The sequence below is a fragment of the Centroberyx affinis genome, unplaced genomic scaffold (genome assembly GCF_046629955.1).
Source record: "Centroberyx affinis isolate AG114_WGS23_722 - 3 ecotype Tasmania unplaced genomic scaffold, CSIRO-AGI_Caff_v1 ptg004317l_1, whole genome shotgun sequence".
Taxonomy (NCBI): domain Eukaryota; kingdom Metazoa; phylum Chordata; class Actinopteri; order Beryciformes; family Berycidae; genus Centroberyx; species Centroberyx affinis.
The window spans coordinates 189393-205000 of NW_027282027.1; the positions used below are offsets into that span (position 1 = coordinate 189393).

The 15608-nt window shown below is 39.4% G+C and overlaps 3 protein-coding genes across 4 annotated transcripts in view; all 3 read left to right on the forward strand.

The window, feature by feature from the left end:
• Positions 1–4406: 4406 nt before the first annotated feature.
• On the forward strand, positions 4407–7130 carry LOC139664581 (transmembrane domain-containing protein TMIGD3-like). The gene is made up of 5 exons (XM_071543461.1): positions 4407–4545; positions 4688–5017; positions 5454–5495; positions 5967–6094; positions 6242–7130. Exons 1-5 carry the CDS (start codon positions 4479–4481, stop codon positions 6554–6556), a joined length of 882 nt encoding a protein of 293 aa, XP_071399562.1. The 5' UTR covers positions 4407–4478; the 3' UTR covers positions 6557–7130.
• A 245-nt stretch (positions 7131–7375) lies between these two features.
• LOC139664579 (CMRF35-like molecule 1) lies at positions 7376–10459 on the forward strand. 2 transcript variants are annotated; one of them, XM_071543459.1, is made up of 6 exons: positions 7376–7573; positions 7788–8105; positions 9191–9253; positions 9382–9420; positions 9553–9660; positions 9842–10459. In XM_071543459.1, exons 1-6 carry the CDS (start codon positions 7525–7527, stop codon positions 10201–10203), a joined length of 939 nt encoding a protein of 312 aa, XP_071399560.1. In that variant the 5' UTR covers positions 7376–7524; the 3' UTR covers positions 10204–10459. The 2 variants fall into 2 exon arrangements, with proteins under 2 accessions (XP_071399560.1, XP_071399561.1); XM_071543460.1 differs by lacking the exon at positions 9191–9253.
• A 492-nt stretch (positions 10460–10951) lies between these two features.
• LOC139664583 (polymeric immunoglobulin receptor-like) overlaps positions 10952–15608 on the forward strand; it is an 8166-nt gene continuing 3509 nt past the window's right edge. Inside the window, exons 1-6 of the mRNA XM_071543463.1 lie at positions 10952–11058; positions 11347–11676; positions 11817–11915; positions 12575–12634; positions 13435–13496; positions 13931–14346. Coding sequence (XP_071399564.1) covers positions 11019–11058; positions 11347–11676; positions 11817–11915; positions 12575–12634; positions 13435–13496; positions 13931–14346 — 1007 coding nt within the window. The 5' untranslated portion in view covers positions 10952–11018. The remainder of the gene's footprint in view (positions 11059–11346; positions 11677–11816; positions 11916–12574; positions 12635–13434; positions 13497–13930; positions 14347–15608) is intronic.

The window sequence follows — 15608 nt, forward strand, 5'->3', positions numbered from 1 at the left end:
ACCTTGATTGCCTATTCACTGCAATGGTGTGCACTAAACATAGTGAGCAACTGAAATTATCTTTATACTGATTCTTCTTCTACACAGCCATTGGGAATGAAATAACAACTAACACACCTGGAGTTTCTTCTGCATGGACAAGTCAGAATGTTTCCACCATAACACGCCCAGTGTCCTGAATGGACAGGACTACAAATATTTCAAAAGGTAGGAAAGAAAGGTAATCTCTTCTTATAGGTGCTACTAAATGTGGACATACATGCTGCCCTCATTTTATTATGTTAATAGTTTACTCTTTTAATCAATGGTCTTCGTAAACTGCATTTCTATTTTTTACTTTTTATGTATATCATGTAGAGTCTGATGTGTTTTTGGATTTTTGTTGCTGGAGTGCCAAAAACAATTTCCGATTTCATGTCATGTCATCTATCTATCTATCTATCTATCTATCTATCTATCTATCTATCTACCTATCTATCTATCTATCTATCATCTAAATTGTTTATAAAAGTAATTCATGAGAAAACTACTTGTAGAGTTTTAAACAACTGAAAGATTATTAGATGCCACTTCTCTTAATCTTTAATTTTTCCATGCAGCCTTAAACTGGCCTGATGGAAGAGAAGAGAGCATCAGCACAGGTGAGTTGCTGTCTCTGAACATCTTGTCCCATCATGTTAAGTTGCACACTCAAATGTCAAGTGAAGCATGATTCCAGCTATTATATGAATGTATATAAAATATATCAGCTGTCTCTGTATATACATCAAGCTATTGTGTCCTTTTCTGTTTGGTCAGACATTGCAGTGCATGCTACTAGAGGGTTGGTTGCCAAAGTAATTGTCATACAGCTGGTTGTGCTGGTGCTGAGCTTCAGGAAATGGAGAGAAAGCTCTAGACCACAAGTTGGCCCCAACACCGCAGACTTCATCACTGCAGCTGAAGGAGAGGTACATACATATCATATCATTACCTCTAGATGTCTCTTCATAAAATTACTTTCCTGAGCAGAACAACTGTCTTCCGTAAGAAACTTGATTGAAATTAAGCTAAATTAAACGACTATTTCCTTTCCTTTACCAGTAACTATTTTAGAGGTAGCTCTGCTCATCAGTCACTCAATAATTTTATTGAGAAAATATTTATGATGTTACAAAAATCTTAAATTTCTTTAATTTTCAATACAACTTATAAGGAGGCTAATTAGTGATGCTATTTCATGCTATTTCAATGATCGATGTTTTATTATGGTATTGATATGGTATTATATCTAGAACAGATATGCTCTACAAAGTATAATCTACTATACAGACACATTAATAAGCAAATGCACCCAGTCATAGAAATAGAGCTCACTAGAACTAGCACCAGTTCAAAATGTGTTTCTTTGCCCCTCCTCAACAGGCTGACTGTGTGTACGAGGAGATTGAAGAGGCGGTCCAACCGAGAAGCAGAAGCACTGTGATGATCTCATCAGTCTAGTGTAACGTCAATCCAGAAGAGGACACACCAACATCCACATTAACAGCCACCAAATCTAGCCTACCCCTTCATAATAGCAGCTGCTCCAGAGATACTGCAGATTCAACATATTTGGCTGCAGACTTCCAAGACGACCATCACATCACCCCTGTGATCTACGGCAACACATTTACATTTAAAATGTCTGAAGTAACTGATGATTACTCTCTTGGACGCCAAACAAATAACTGCACAGCATCTAAAATGACTACAAGCCAACCTACAGATAGCTTTACAAGCCACGTGCCAGCTTGTACCTTCACATCCCACCGTGATTCCACTGAATCAGGCCCTGTATCAGTTTGGGTTGGTTTGAATCTCCAAAACAAATTGTCAGGAATTGTCTGAGTTAATCTTAAAGGTAACCTATGTAGGGTTTTCACCTTAATCTAACCTACAATCTTTTGAATAGGTCTAAAGATATGGGGGCAGTATTTACCTCTAATCTATTCATTTCCCATTTGGTTTGCTGTTTGTCCCCTGGATTTTTTCTGGGTTGTAAAAAAGACCCTCCCCTAGAGCTCGAGCTCCTCCCACCCCTTATAAATGTTCAAGTTCAACCAATATGGCAAAGGAGCAGAGAGTTGTAAAGCTGAAAAAAAACTGATATGCCTCCCCATGTGCCTGGGAAGAGAAGAAGGCCAACATGCGTACTTATAGTTCTTTATGCTGTATGAAATCAGTGGAATCAGTTTCTTTTCTGACTGTTGCAGGGCTACTGTATATATTTATCCAAATTTTTTCCGGTAATTTTTGGTTGACTATAGTTGAGACTAGAGAGTGAAAAGGGAGAAGGGAAAAGGGGATGAAGGTCACAGGCTGAGACCTTGATATGTGCCTTAGCCAACAGAGCCACCAGGACGTACACTAATGATAGAATATATTAAAATGTATATAATAAATTATATTACATTAATTTCCAAATTAAGCCTCAGTACACATTTCATGAGGTTTTGACAAGTGTTAACCTTGTAGGGAGTCTGTGTGTGTGTGTGTGTGTGTGTGTGTGTGTGTGTGTGTGTGTGTGTGTGTTTGAATTACACACATGAATTAATGAGTATTTGTGGGTGTGCATGTTAGGATACCAGTGTGTGCATCTGACTGACTTCCATGTGTGTTTCCAAGTGTGTGAGGTCATGCATATGACATTTGTAAATATATATGTACTGTAATGTTTGGTAAGATGGATAGGGAGCTTTAACTGTCAGTAGGTCATTGGCAATAATGAGAGGTGTTTACACTATTACATTTCACTGCAATTTCAGGCTAATGTTCAACAATCGAGAGCCTAAGTCCCTCCCCTTCCAGTGGACCACCATGGGACCTTATTTCGGAAAAAAATATGTACGGTAGTCAACAGCGAGAGAGATTTGATCCCGTTTGAATTGTGCCATGAATTACACATATGATGTTTTGTCAATTTAAAGGATAATTTTGCAAGTCAAGAAAGTCGCAGTTTGTCGCAAAACTGTTGAAGTATAAGACTGTGAAAATACGTAATTAGAAAGACTACACACCCAAAAGTGACATCATAACTTTCTCTCTCCACAAGCTACCCAGAGCCGCTGAAGCTCAGTCCCTCTCAGATAGCAGTAGTATTATACACAGCCTGGAAGGTAGACAGTAAGAATGGATTTACACTGGTTTAGGATAGTTTTAGTACAGTGGGGGCTAACGTTAACGCGATGCCTGTGTGTTTCGTATGTTTCGTTCCATGTTGGTGTTGGTGATGTATGTTGTGCGAGATGAGAGATGTAGTTCACTGAGCAGTTTCACACAAAACTACTTTACTGTTTTACGACAAACTGCGACTTTTTTGACTTGCAAAATTATCTTTTAAATTGACAAAACATCATATGTGTAATTCATGGCACATGGCATTCATTATTTGTCTCTTGCCGTTGACTTCTGTACATATTTTTTCCGAAATAAGGTCCCATGGGGGACAGCGGAAGGGGAGGGACTTAAAATATTGTATGAGTGCTATGGGAAAATATCAAATGTAATTAAAAAACTTTATGAGTGAAATAACAAATTCATAATGAAGACAGATTCACATTTGCTATGGGGAAGTTTGGTTTGGTGCTCCAGGAGCAGGTTGGGCAGTGTATTCCTACAAGGAGATGGACATTTGCTGTCGAAAGGATCAAATCTCTGACCCTGAATATGAGATTGTTTCCCTAACCACATGACCATCCTGCCACCAAGGTGTAATTGTTTAAAAAGACACACACATTTATTACATTTTTCAAATATGTCTATTGTTTTTAATATTTCACATCAATCTTTTAATCTCTCAATCAAATTACATCCTAAATAATATGTTATTATGTGATCTCAGCCCCGAAGATGTCTTTCCCCTTTCATTTTTAAAATATATGTTCCCAATAAATGACACAGATAAGCGGTCTAGCATTTTCAATGGAATGTAAAACGTGGAAAACAAGCTTACAGCCTATTCAGATTCCACAGATCAGTCAGGATGTTCAGTGTGTCATAAATCATACAGGTTAAGATACAGATAAGGACAAATAATAACAAATGAACTGTCTCAGCATCATGCAGAGACAGGTATGTGATGATTCAGGTGGAGTACAGTAGAAGAGGAGAGAAGGACAGGATTGCTTCAAAGGCTGCAGAGAGTTGAGCCTGTGCTACAATCTTCACTAAAGCAGAGAGGTTGTACTTTTGGATGTACTGGTGTACGAAGACACATAAAGGTCATTGTTAAAGTTACAGCTAACTTCCATGAGCCTACTTTCATAAGGTGTGAGCAATTTTGTGCATTGAAAGAGGAAGAGGTTCACAGATGCACGCACACACACACACACACACACACACACACACACACACACACAAACAGACACAGTCACAAGAAAATCTTTGCTGGAGGCTGCTGTTTCATAGTGCAGCTGAGGGAGTAACTGAGTGTGTGGATTGAAAGTAAACTGGGAGTGATGGGAGCGACGTGGGACTCATGGAAAACACCCAAGATTCTCATTATCACTTTACTACAAATCTCAGGTAGGCAGTAAGTTATACATTTAGAATTTGATTTTAAATAACCTGATGTGATCGAATTGAGTCGAGCTAAACTGTTTGTTGGACCTTAGATGCTTTATGTTCACATGATTAGGCTACTAACACTGGTTATTTTGACTGACAGCTCTCAGCAATGGTAAATCCACAGCTGTGACGGGCATGGAGGGTCAGAGTATGGACTTCAGATGTGAGTACTCAGTCAGCCAGCAGGACATGGCCAAGTACTTCTGCCGTATCGACCACACTATGTCCTGCAAGAACCTGATAAAGACAGTCAAACACAACCAGTGGGTGAGAAGCGAACGCTTCCGTCTGTACGACAACACTACTGTAGGGGTCTTCATCGTCACTGTGGATCAACTCGTCCTAGGGGACAGTGGGAAGTACTGGTGCGGGGTGGATATCCACATGTACCCCGATACCATCAGTGAGATACAACTGAACGTTTCCCCAGGTATTTCATGTCATTGGGCATGTTCATAGCATAGGTGTTTTATAAGATAATTGGGTTTCATTCATCTAGATCTAAAGATATGCATATCATGAAATGTGGTGGTCTTGGAAAGATCTCACTTAGCATAGTCATGTCTTACTGTAACATGTTGCTTATAAGAAAGATACTTTAAAGTACAGTTTGCTAGATTATCTGTGGAAAGCTGGTGAGTAATGTGACATATATGTAAAATGTAAATGCAGTTTCAGTTAACATTTTGTCCTAATATTTGTACATGGTGATTTTGTCCTCGCTAAAATTGCCAGGTAGCATTTACTGTAAATGAGAACCGTGTATGGTTACTTTTTTCACCCCTGTTCCTCTTTTATTATTTTTCCATTGCTATGGAGACTAAGAATCTATAGGCTAATTCTCTTTTTGCTTTCACATTTTCTAGCACCCACAACAACAATCCTTCCAGGTGGCCTCATGCCTCACAGTGAGTAATATCCATGTGCATGTACATGCATACTTGTGTCTGCGTGCGTGTGTGTGCGTGTGTGTGTGTGTGCATACACACCTACAATTTTGTATATTTGCCTTTTCCAGCAACCATAACAGCAATGCTTCCAGAGGATCTCATACATATCAGTGAGTGATAAGTGCATCCGTGTGAACCTTTTCCACTTTCATGCACAAAATCTCCCACACCTAATGGTGTGTGTGTATGTGTGCATGCGTGTACGTGCGCATATGTGCATGTGTGTACATAAACACCTATTTACAATTATGTATATTTTCCTTTTCCAGCAGCCATAACGGCAATCCTTCCTGCTGACCTCATACATAAGTGTGAGTGTGTGCGCGGACATCTGTATGTATGTGTGTGTTTGTGTCTGTGTGTGAGTGAATTCTCGTCTGAATAAATGTTAACTGTCAGGTCGACTTTAGCTGTCCTTCTTTCCTCCAGAGTCTCAGCTGCCACTGGTCCTAACTGCGGTGATGTGTGTGGGTGCGCTGCTATTCGTGTGTGTATTTACACTCTCTCTGCTGGTGATTGTTAAACACCAGAATTCAGGCACACGGCAGAATAGAGAGGTGAACCTTTTGTCCTAATATCAAGTTGTATAGCAAAAACATCAGCATCACTGTCCAATTGATTTGTATATAGAATCAAATGATCTCTCCTGTAAGAAACTAACTAACTAACTAGCTAACTGTCAGTGTGCTTCTACTCATCCCCAGATATCATCTGACTATGAGACAATGACTCCTGCTGGATGCGCTAGCCCAGAACTCAACTGCAGTCGTTTGCCTCCAGATTGCACAGAAATAGCAGCACCACCTCCACCACCTGAACTCAACTCCCATATCAACTCAAAGGATAGGGAATGTACTGTCACTCTGGACCTCAATGACTATGTTGATGTGGATGTACCAGGACAGACTTGCCAGTACCAAAACCTGGATCCCAACCTGTTAGAGGAGCATATCTATCACTGCCTCCATCCAGCCACCAGCCATAATGCTGGATTTTTGGGAGTCAAAACTACCTCTTGATATCACTGTCCACATGTATGGATGAAGGAGGGGATTAAAGAGGCATTGATTCACTCACGTTAATGATGCCATGATACTCTGTAGGATGTCCAATAAGTTTTAGTTACGGTGTACTGTAGGTTTAAACATCTGTGGCGTTTTGTTATTGCTAAAGGCAAATGAGCAATGTACTGTCTTGGACAAAGGAAAAAAAAGAGTGTAGTGTGACATCATAGTCTCAGATTTCAACTGAAATTGTCACAGTAGACCGAATTACTACTCATAGACCAGCTGACTAGATCACTTAACCACTGCCCCACCCTGCTTTATCACAAATTTCACCAAAATAAACCAACTGGTGATAGGGTAAAAACATAATATAATGAACTACCTGGTGTAGGGATAATAAATTGCATTTCCTCTGTGAGTCAGTCTGTGTACTGTGAACCTCCCAGATTAGGATTTCACACTCTGTGCCTTATGTAGAGCAGTCCAGTCGTCATGTCAGCATGTTTGTAGATAGTAAACCCTACATAAGTTGAGCTTGCTTTGTTCTTATTTTCTCTATCCCTTTTAATTTCAGTGTTGATCCTTATGTGCCTTGATTGAATTAAACTGACTTAAACTTGTTTTGACTCTCTCTGTTGAGATTGCACCATTGAAAGAATACACATTTACATTATACACTGCCAATAATATGAGGAAGTATGTGTGTGTGTGTGTGTGTGTGTGTTGGGAGGGGGTAACAGACAGGGTGACAGACAGAGGGAGGTAGGAGGAACTCTGTGATGCTTTACACATATTGAACGTGTTTTCACACATTTAGAACAGAGAAAGCCAGCTATACATAGGGAGTGAGAAGACAAAGAGGAACCATAACCACATAGACAGACACTGTATTGTCATTCGTTTGCCACTCATTTGAATGAAAGAACAGCAAACAGGCAAAGTCAGGCTAAGATAAGACAAAGGAAAAGGGTGTAAATTGTATGAGCGACATGGAGATGATTATCCTCATCATGGTATTTCTTCTGGGAGGTAAGATTCATTCTCTTGTGTCTTTCTTTTTCTGTCTCTCTCTCTCTCTCTCTCTCTCTCTGTCTCTCTCTCTCTCTCTCTCTCTCTCTCTTTCACTCCCTTACACATGTACTATACCAAGACATGATTGTTGACAGAAATCATATATCTATTGAGGTCAACACCAGATCAAAAATAAAATCTGACTATTGCTATTGTCTGTGTTTATTGACAGGGTTGTGTGGCACTGAGGCTCAGCCGGTCTCAGTAACAGGACAGATGGGACAACAGATCATAATCACATGCTCTCACATCAACGCTTTTTCTAACTATAAATACTTCTGTCGTGGAGCGTGTACAGGTAAAGATGTCCTAATAGCAAGTGGAGTGGAAAGAAATATTTCAAGAGGGAGGTACAGAATCGAGGACGAAGGAAACACATTCAAAGTGACCATTGCTGAACTGATGAAGAATGATACAGGGACATACTGGTGTGGAATAGACAGAACTGGCTTCGACACATACAAGACCGTGCACCTCCGAGTCGTAGATGGTGAGTTGAAGCTGGAATCAGAATCAGAAACTTTTATTCGCCAAGTACAATGTACAAGGAAGTTCTCTTGGTTCAGGTGTCAACATAAAGACAAATAAGAATTAGAAAAATGTAAAAAAAAAAAAAAAAAAAAAGATATGTACATGAACAATGTGCAATGTTAAGTACATTTTCATTATATGATGCAGCACTGTATATGAATATGATGTTGCTGTTTTTCAGTACAAGGTTAGAAGAGCAGAAGAAAAAGAACATTCTGCCACTTCCAAATGTCCACTATTACACAACACTTGTCTGTCTTGAGATGATCTTCCCTTTTTTACAGCAGACACACTGATTACAGAAAAGAGATGAGGAACATTGAAATAGCAGATTAAACCAAATCACTGTAAATGTCTGTGTCCAATAAAATCTGTAAAATGGAACATATCCCAACTTAACAAAACATATTATTATTATTACTATTATTATTACTAGAAGTAGTAGTAGCAGTGCAGTGTATAGCACCTTCCATTATAAAGTGCTTTGAATAGAATACCACATTGGAAACAAGTGTCATTTCACTTTTCATGTGTTATTATCATGTGTTATTCTCTGGGTTGGCACAGTACTTTATACACTCTGTCTTACCCAAAAATAAAATCAATCAATCAATCAATCAATCAATCAATCAATAAAAGAAAATACAGCAGATAAAAGCAACAAAATAGACATCACTGAATTCATTGAACAAGCAAAACAATTGCGAAAGAGAAAGAACTGAAATACATTTTTCAGTAAAACACAAGGTTATAAAAGTGAGTTATGAGCAGTGTCTTAAAGCACGTACAGCGGGAGCTTGGTGTATAAACTGTAGACTGGGAGTCTGTTCCATAGTGTTGGGGTTCACCTCCAGACTTTAGCCTGGACCTGGGGACAAGTAGACGAGCTTTGTCTTCTTACAGCGATAGGAGTTCCATGATATAGGCAGGGGCCGAGCCATTCACATACAGTATCACTCGCTGGCTAAAATGAGCTTTAAATGGGAGTTATATGCTTTCTTCTGTTCCTAACATTTTACCCTCACTCCCACCACCACCACCTAGCCACAAAGACCAATCACCCTCCTCCTGTCAAAGGCAACACTACAGCAGATGTCATGGTTACAGGTAAGAATGGGTTGTTCCATGACATGAGCTGAAAGCACAGAACTGTGGTAATAACTTTGTTTGTTTGTTTGTTTGTTTGTTTGTTTGTTTGTTTGTTTGTCTGTTGTTTCTTTCTTTCTTGCCTGAAGATTCACCTGAAGGAATTATTACAAATGCTTCATCCTCTGGTAAGCAATTGTTTTGTGTGTGTGTGTGTGTGTGTGTGTGTGTGTGTGTGAGAGAGAGAGAGAGAGAGAGAGAGAGAGAGAGAAAGCTGAATGCTCCATAGTAACTGAGATGTTCTCCTGTCTCCTCTTCAGGTAAGCTGGTGTATATTGGAGCAGGTCTTGTGGTAGCTGTGTTGGCCCTGGCATTCGTCCTTCTAATATTCATCAGAAAGCGAAACAGAGACACCAGCACATCCTCTGGTATGAAACAAACAGGCTCACATAAGAATAACACCAGAATCTGACAGCAGTTGCAACTGACATACTGTAGTTCAAATCTTTCTAATAGATAGGGTGGGAGAATGAATCGGATAATGTGCTTGACCAAAATAATTTCCCTTGTCACCTTGACCTTTGACCTTTCTCATTACTCTCCATACAGGGAAGGACCATGACACTGTCTATGCCACGCCATCCAATCAGCAGCAAGATGTAGGTTGTGGCATCACCGCTTTCTCTTCAACTGCTAATGAGAGTCTAGAAACAGAAAACAGGAGCAACACCATCCACGCCTCATCAGCCATTCAGCACCAAGATACCAGCAGAGACTACACAATTTACTCCAATGTGGCCTTGCCATCAGACTCTCAGATGCAGCCAGACAGCCTCTTCTACTCCACTGTCACCTTTAACCAAGACACAGACTGCAGCTCTGCCGCACCACGCCCAGCATCGACCGCGTACTCCACCATTAAAAAGATATCAGGAGATGAAGCTATGGCTTATTCCAGTCTCTATTACTGATGATTTTCACTGTGTTTGATGACGCTACCTTTCCTTCCTTCCTTCCTTCCTTCCTTGCCTCAAAGTCTCTCATATCTACCACTTCATTGACACCTAGTACCTATCAGCAGAGCAATATCTTTATCTGTCTTAAGATGTGTAGCATGCTAAAAGGAGGAAACACTTCTGTTCTATGACTGAATTTATGGATTGTTGTGAATCATAATTTCTATTAATTATATTACTTTATACAAGACTGACATTAGAAGACAGATGTAGCCGCTGTCTCAATAAGATAATACTATAATATCAAATATATATATTTTATCTTAATAAAATAATATAAAAAAATCAGAATATGTACTTTCTTTTCAGCGAATTGTTGTATTTTGTGTGTGTGTTAATGTGTGTGTGATTGACCTTAGAGGAAGTGGGAGGTGTTCACACATACCAGGTTTGGGTTCTGCTGCAGTTCAAGTACTGGCAAACAGACACACACACGCACACACACGCACACCACACACACAACTTGACTCAGAAGGAACTGAGAAAGGAATATGAAGAAAAGGAAGAGAAACGGACTGCTCTGGGCAAGCGGATAAGCATCAGACCAGCAGCTCTTGAGCCGCCCTAAAAAGCTGAAATTCCCACACAACATAATTAACCTGAAAATCTCTAACAGCAGCGTTCCTTCAGGCTGAATGCCTTAGACTGAATTTTGAGTTAGTGGACCTGACTGAAGTGAGAGTTAATGAAGTGCTGAGGAACTATTAGACACTGACCAAAGACTGAGGTCGCTGTTTGGCTCAGTGGTGGAGGATTTAACGAAGAACACAATGAGACCGGTGCTTTTTCTCAGCATCTGGCTGTTCTGTGGTGAGTACTGTCAGACCCCAGCACACACACACACACACACACACACACACACACACACACACAGCCATGGAAATATTATGAAAAGTCAATATCTCCCTATACTGTAAATAATTGAGAACAGAGAATGTGCTTTCTCTGATAACCTCTTAATTTTTGTCTCATTATGAGCGAAGATAAAGGATGATGTAATTTGAAAAATAGTACAAACCGCTAAATCGTTTTCAGGGGGGCCTTTCTGCACAAACATTTCCAAAATAATCTGGATCTGTCTTTATTTTTCTTTTGAAGCATTCAGATACCTAGAGGCGCTTGAACTTAGAGGACAGGAGGGAGGACTGGTTCACATCTCTTGCCCGTATGACTCGGGTTATGAACGATATACAAAGTATTTTAAAAGGGGCATCTACAACCAAAGACGTGCTGTCATTCAAACCAGTGAAAAACAGGGCACAAAGTGGACAAGAAAAGGCAGATATGGCCTCTACGATGATATCAGTAGAAGGATACTCCTTGTGACCATCTCTGACCTGACTCTGGAAGATGCTGGGACATACTGGTGTGAAATAGATGCATATTTGTATGATCCTAAAACAGAAGTCATGCTCACTGTGGCCAAAGGTATGTCTAAAATCTGCGCACTAGTCATTGCATGCCTTGCATCTCCAGCTATTTTCTTCGAACAGTTACTTATTCTATCCTCTGTATTTAGATACATGCTGTCTTATTCCCTGAAAACCTCTCGTCTCTCTCTGACACAGCTCCTCCACCTCTTAAACCTCAACTGGTCACCTCAAGTCCCCCCATTAGAACCACAGTTCAAGCAGCCACCAAGCAGCAGCAGCTGCAAGCATCAGCAAGTATCACCAAGGCAAAAAATATCTCTGACTCACCTGCAGGTTATTATTATAATTGTTATTATTATTATTATTATTATTATTATTATTATTGTTATCAATATTTTTTCCCTATATATTTTCCCTATTTGACCCATTTCTGATCTTCAGGGACACCCTATTTACTTACAACACACAGACACGTACATATAGACACACCTTCATAAGCACAGCTGTTTATTTGAGAATAAAATAATATACACTACCACTCAAAACTTTGAACACACCTAATTGAATATACTATGTTTTGTCATTATCTTAAAGCCATTTTGATCTAAAGGCTTATGCTTAAATGCTTGAAATGTGTTTCTTAGACAAATAGAAATAGTGATGTCTATATATGAATTTCTTTCCAAAGCCTTTGCCTTTCCATCAAGGCCCTGGGGCAGCTACTTTAAAGAATCTAAAATATAAGATAGTTTTGATTTGTTTAACACTTTTTTGGTCACTGCATAATTCCATTTGTGTCATTTCACAGTTTTGATGTCTTTACTATTATTCTAAAATGTGGAAAGTAGTAAAAAATAAAGAAAAATGTGGTGTGTCCAAACTTTTGACTGTTAGTGTAAATATTTATTGTCAATCTGTTCTCTGGTGGCTGTGTTTTATCTTCTTATGCTCAGTGACAGTTATGGCCAGTGGGACATCGCTTTGGTCCACACCACTCCAAGATGTGCACACAGGTAAAAACAAAAAACAATTGGTAACGCTTTACAATAAGGGTCACTAAGATGAGGGTTAGTTAATGCTTAATAAGCATTAACTAACCTTTAATTAACAGTTAACTAATGTGTCTGGTAATCATTTACTAATGGTGTTCATGTTAACTATGTCACGGGGAGGTGTGGTGAGGACCCACATGAAACCAAAAACGAGAGCTCTTCACACAAGCTCTTGTAACAGAACAATGATCCGACAAAGACTGACTGGGGAACAAGATTAATATACACATGGGGGGTGATTACAAATGAGACACAGCTGGGGTAGACATGAAACAAGGTACGCATAGAACTAAAAGAAATAGACAGGGAAACATAATCCACAAAGAAATACAAAACCTAGACAATGAACACGGCAAAAAGTCACAACCATGACAAACTAAGGTATTAATTTATACATTATTCAATAGTCGTCTTTATAAACTATTAAATAATGTATAAATTAATACCTTAGTTAACATGAACACCATTAGTAAATTACACATTAGTTCACTGTTAATTAAGGGTTATCTAACCCTTAACTTAGTGACCCTTATTGTAAAGTGTTACCAAACAATTTATCTTGAGCTAAATTCTGCAGGATGTGAAATGGACAACAACTATACCTTCCATCAACTCAGCTGCATAATCAATGACGTTAAAAATTATGACTTTACCTGTGAGCTACAGTATTTACTTGCCTTAGCGTTCTATTGTTTGGGTGTGCTTCATGTGGTATTTCACACTACTGTGGTGTTGTTTTTTATGTTTTTTACTATTGGCAGGAAAGGAGCTGTACTCAGGCGTCGCCCTGGCTGCTGCTGTGCTGCTGCTGACTCTGTTGTTGGTTATGTTCTTTAGACGGAGGAGACAGAGAGACAAAGATAATACAATAAGAAGTAGGGATGATCTCACTTTAGCTCATCTGTTTTCGAGCTCCAGTTAACCTCTGCAACATTCCCATTTTAACAAGTGCTTCCCTAATTGCACTTCAGGGGATATGAACCCAAATCAGTGGAATTATTCTATTATCTATTCAATTTATTTTCAATTTTTCTATTTTCTGTGTGCATCATGTTGTTTATATTGTTTATGGTTTAGAGTTGTACAATCTAATGCTTATTGTCTATTATTGTCTCAACAGCATCGGGGCATGCATCCAGACCATTAGTTAACAGAGACAGTGTGGTAAGTGAGGGGTCATTGTGTCTCTGTGTGTGTGTGTGTGTGTGTGTGTGTGTGTTGACAAGGCCTTTATAGAACAGGATGTATGTGTTGCAGGTTAGTAACACCATATATGAGGAGATTCCCAGCTCTGGCCACCAAAGAGACCTGGGTCCATCAGTCACCACCAACACGTCTTCATCTGTCCTGCACAGCACATATGCAGTAATAACCAGTCACAGAGGTCCAGACACCAATTTACCATCCAATCACAATCCAGATTCAAGCACCATCTACAACAGTCCAATCAATTCCTGTCTGGAAACTGATGACTCCGCGAGGGTAATCAATCAGCGTGAGGAGAACATCTGCAGCAGTTCTCCCTCCACTGAGGCTGGAGACAAACACAGCTGCATTACAGTGGGTTTCAGCAGAGACTCCAACAGCCTCCACTACTCCACAGCCTGCTTCAACACAGACACAGACTCCAAGCCCAAGAGAACGGCTAAATCAGCTGCCGAACCCTCTGAGATGTATTCCACCATCAGACACCCCGAAAACTAGCCCCTGCTAATGTTACTATTCTTTTTCATCCTCATTTTCAGTATGTTTATTAGTTTGTTAATCAATCAATCCATTTATTCATTCATCCATTTAGTTTGATGCTGTGTTTGATAACGTGGTAATGCATTATTTTATTCATTTATTATTTATTTATTTGTATACCTTTCGCAACAGATTCACTTGTTTTCACTGCTTGAATTAAAAGGTCTGTTCTTGGCTCACATTCTCTCTAATTGATTCAAATTATATGTCGTTTCACGTTATTTTATAAATTTTTACAACAATCACATACATGACATCAACTGGACTGGAAATTAAGCTGCAAGACACAAAGACATGACATTTATTTGCTGTACACCGGAAGATTTACTAGTCATGACAAAGGTTTTTCTTCAAGACACTTACATAATATTACTTCACTGCCATTTCAATTTCTAGTTGCTTTTCTTCAGTTCTTTCAGGTACAGAAACAGTTGAGTTTTTGATTGGATGTTCAAACAAGAATATTCCACATTGCTTCTTTCTAGACAGAAGCACTGTGGAATATAATATTTACATCATGGACAGATCACTGGAATGTCCCGCAGCTTAGAAATGAATAGCAGGTATTAACCCAATTTTGATCCAACTATGACTAGAGGGACGTGGCGGGACATTGTTGTGAGTCAAGAAAATGGCTCTGTCATATGAAACAGATCATGAGATCATAACAGCTCCCTGCAGTGAAAGAATGACACGTGAGTCTCTCTCTCTCTCTCTCTCTCTCTCTCTCTCACCCCTTCTCCCTTTCTGTCTCTGTTTCACTCTCTCAGCATAAAAAGACTCACATCCTCATTCTAAAATACCAAGCAAAAGTTTCTAATTATTTATGAGAAGAGAGGAGCTGTCACCCTCCAGTGCACAGAGAGAGAGAGGGAAAGTGAGAGAGAGATCATAATTAGATAACAGTTATGACAGGCAAGAGATTAAAAGACGAAATAGAAAGTGCTACACAGTGCCCCACACTGTTTGGATGAAAGACAGTAGAAGAATCTTTACATTTTGCTCGAACAGCTTGAACAACGGAGCAGCACGAAGATAACTTTCTTTTTCTCAGGGTTCCTGACCAACAAAATGAGAATATTACTAAAACTCATCCTCTACGCAGTGACAGGTAATATCCTTACTATGCCAAGTAATGCAGGTGTTAGTTTTTGATAGACTTAAACACTAGCTTATTTTAGCAAAATTC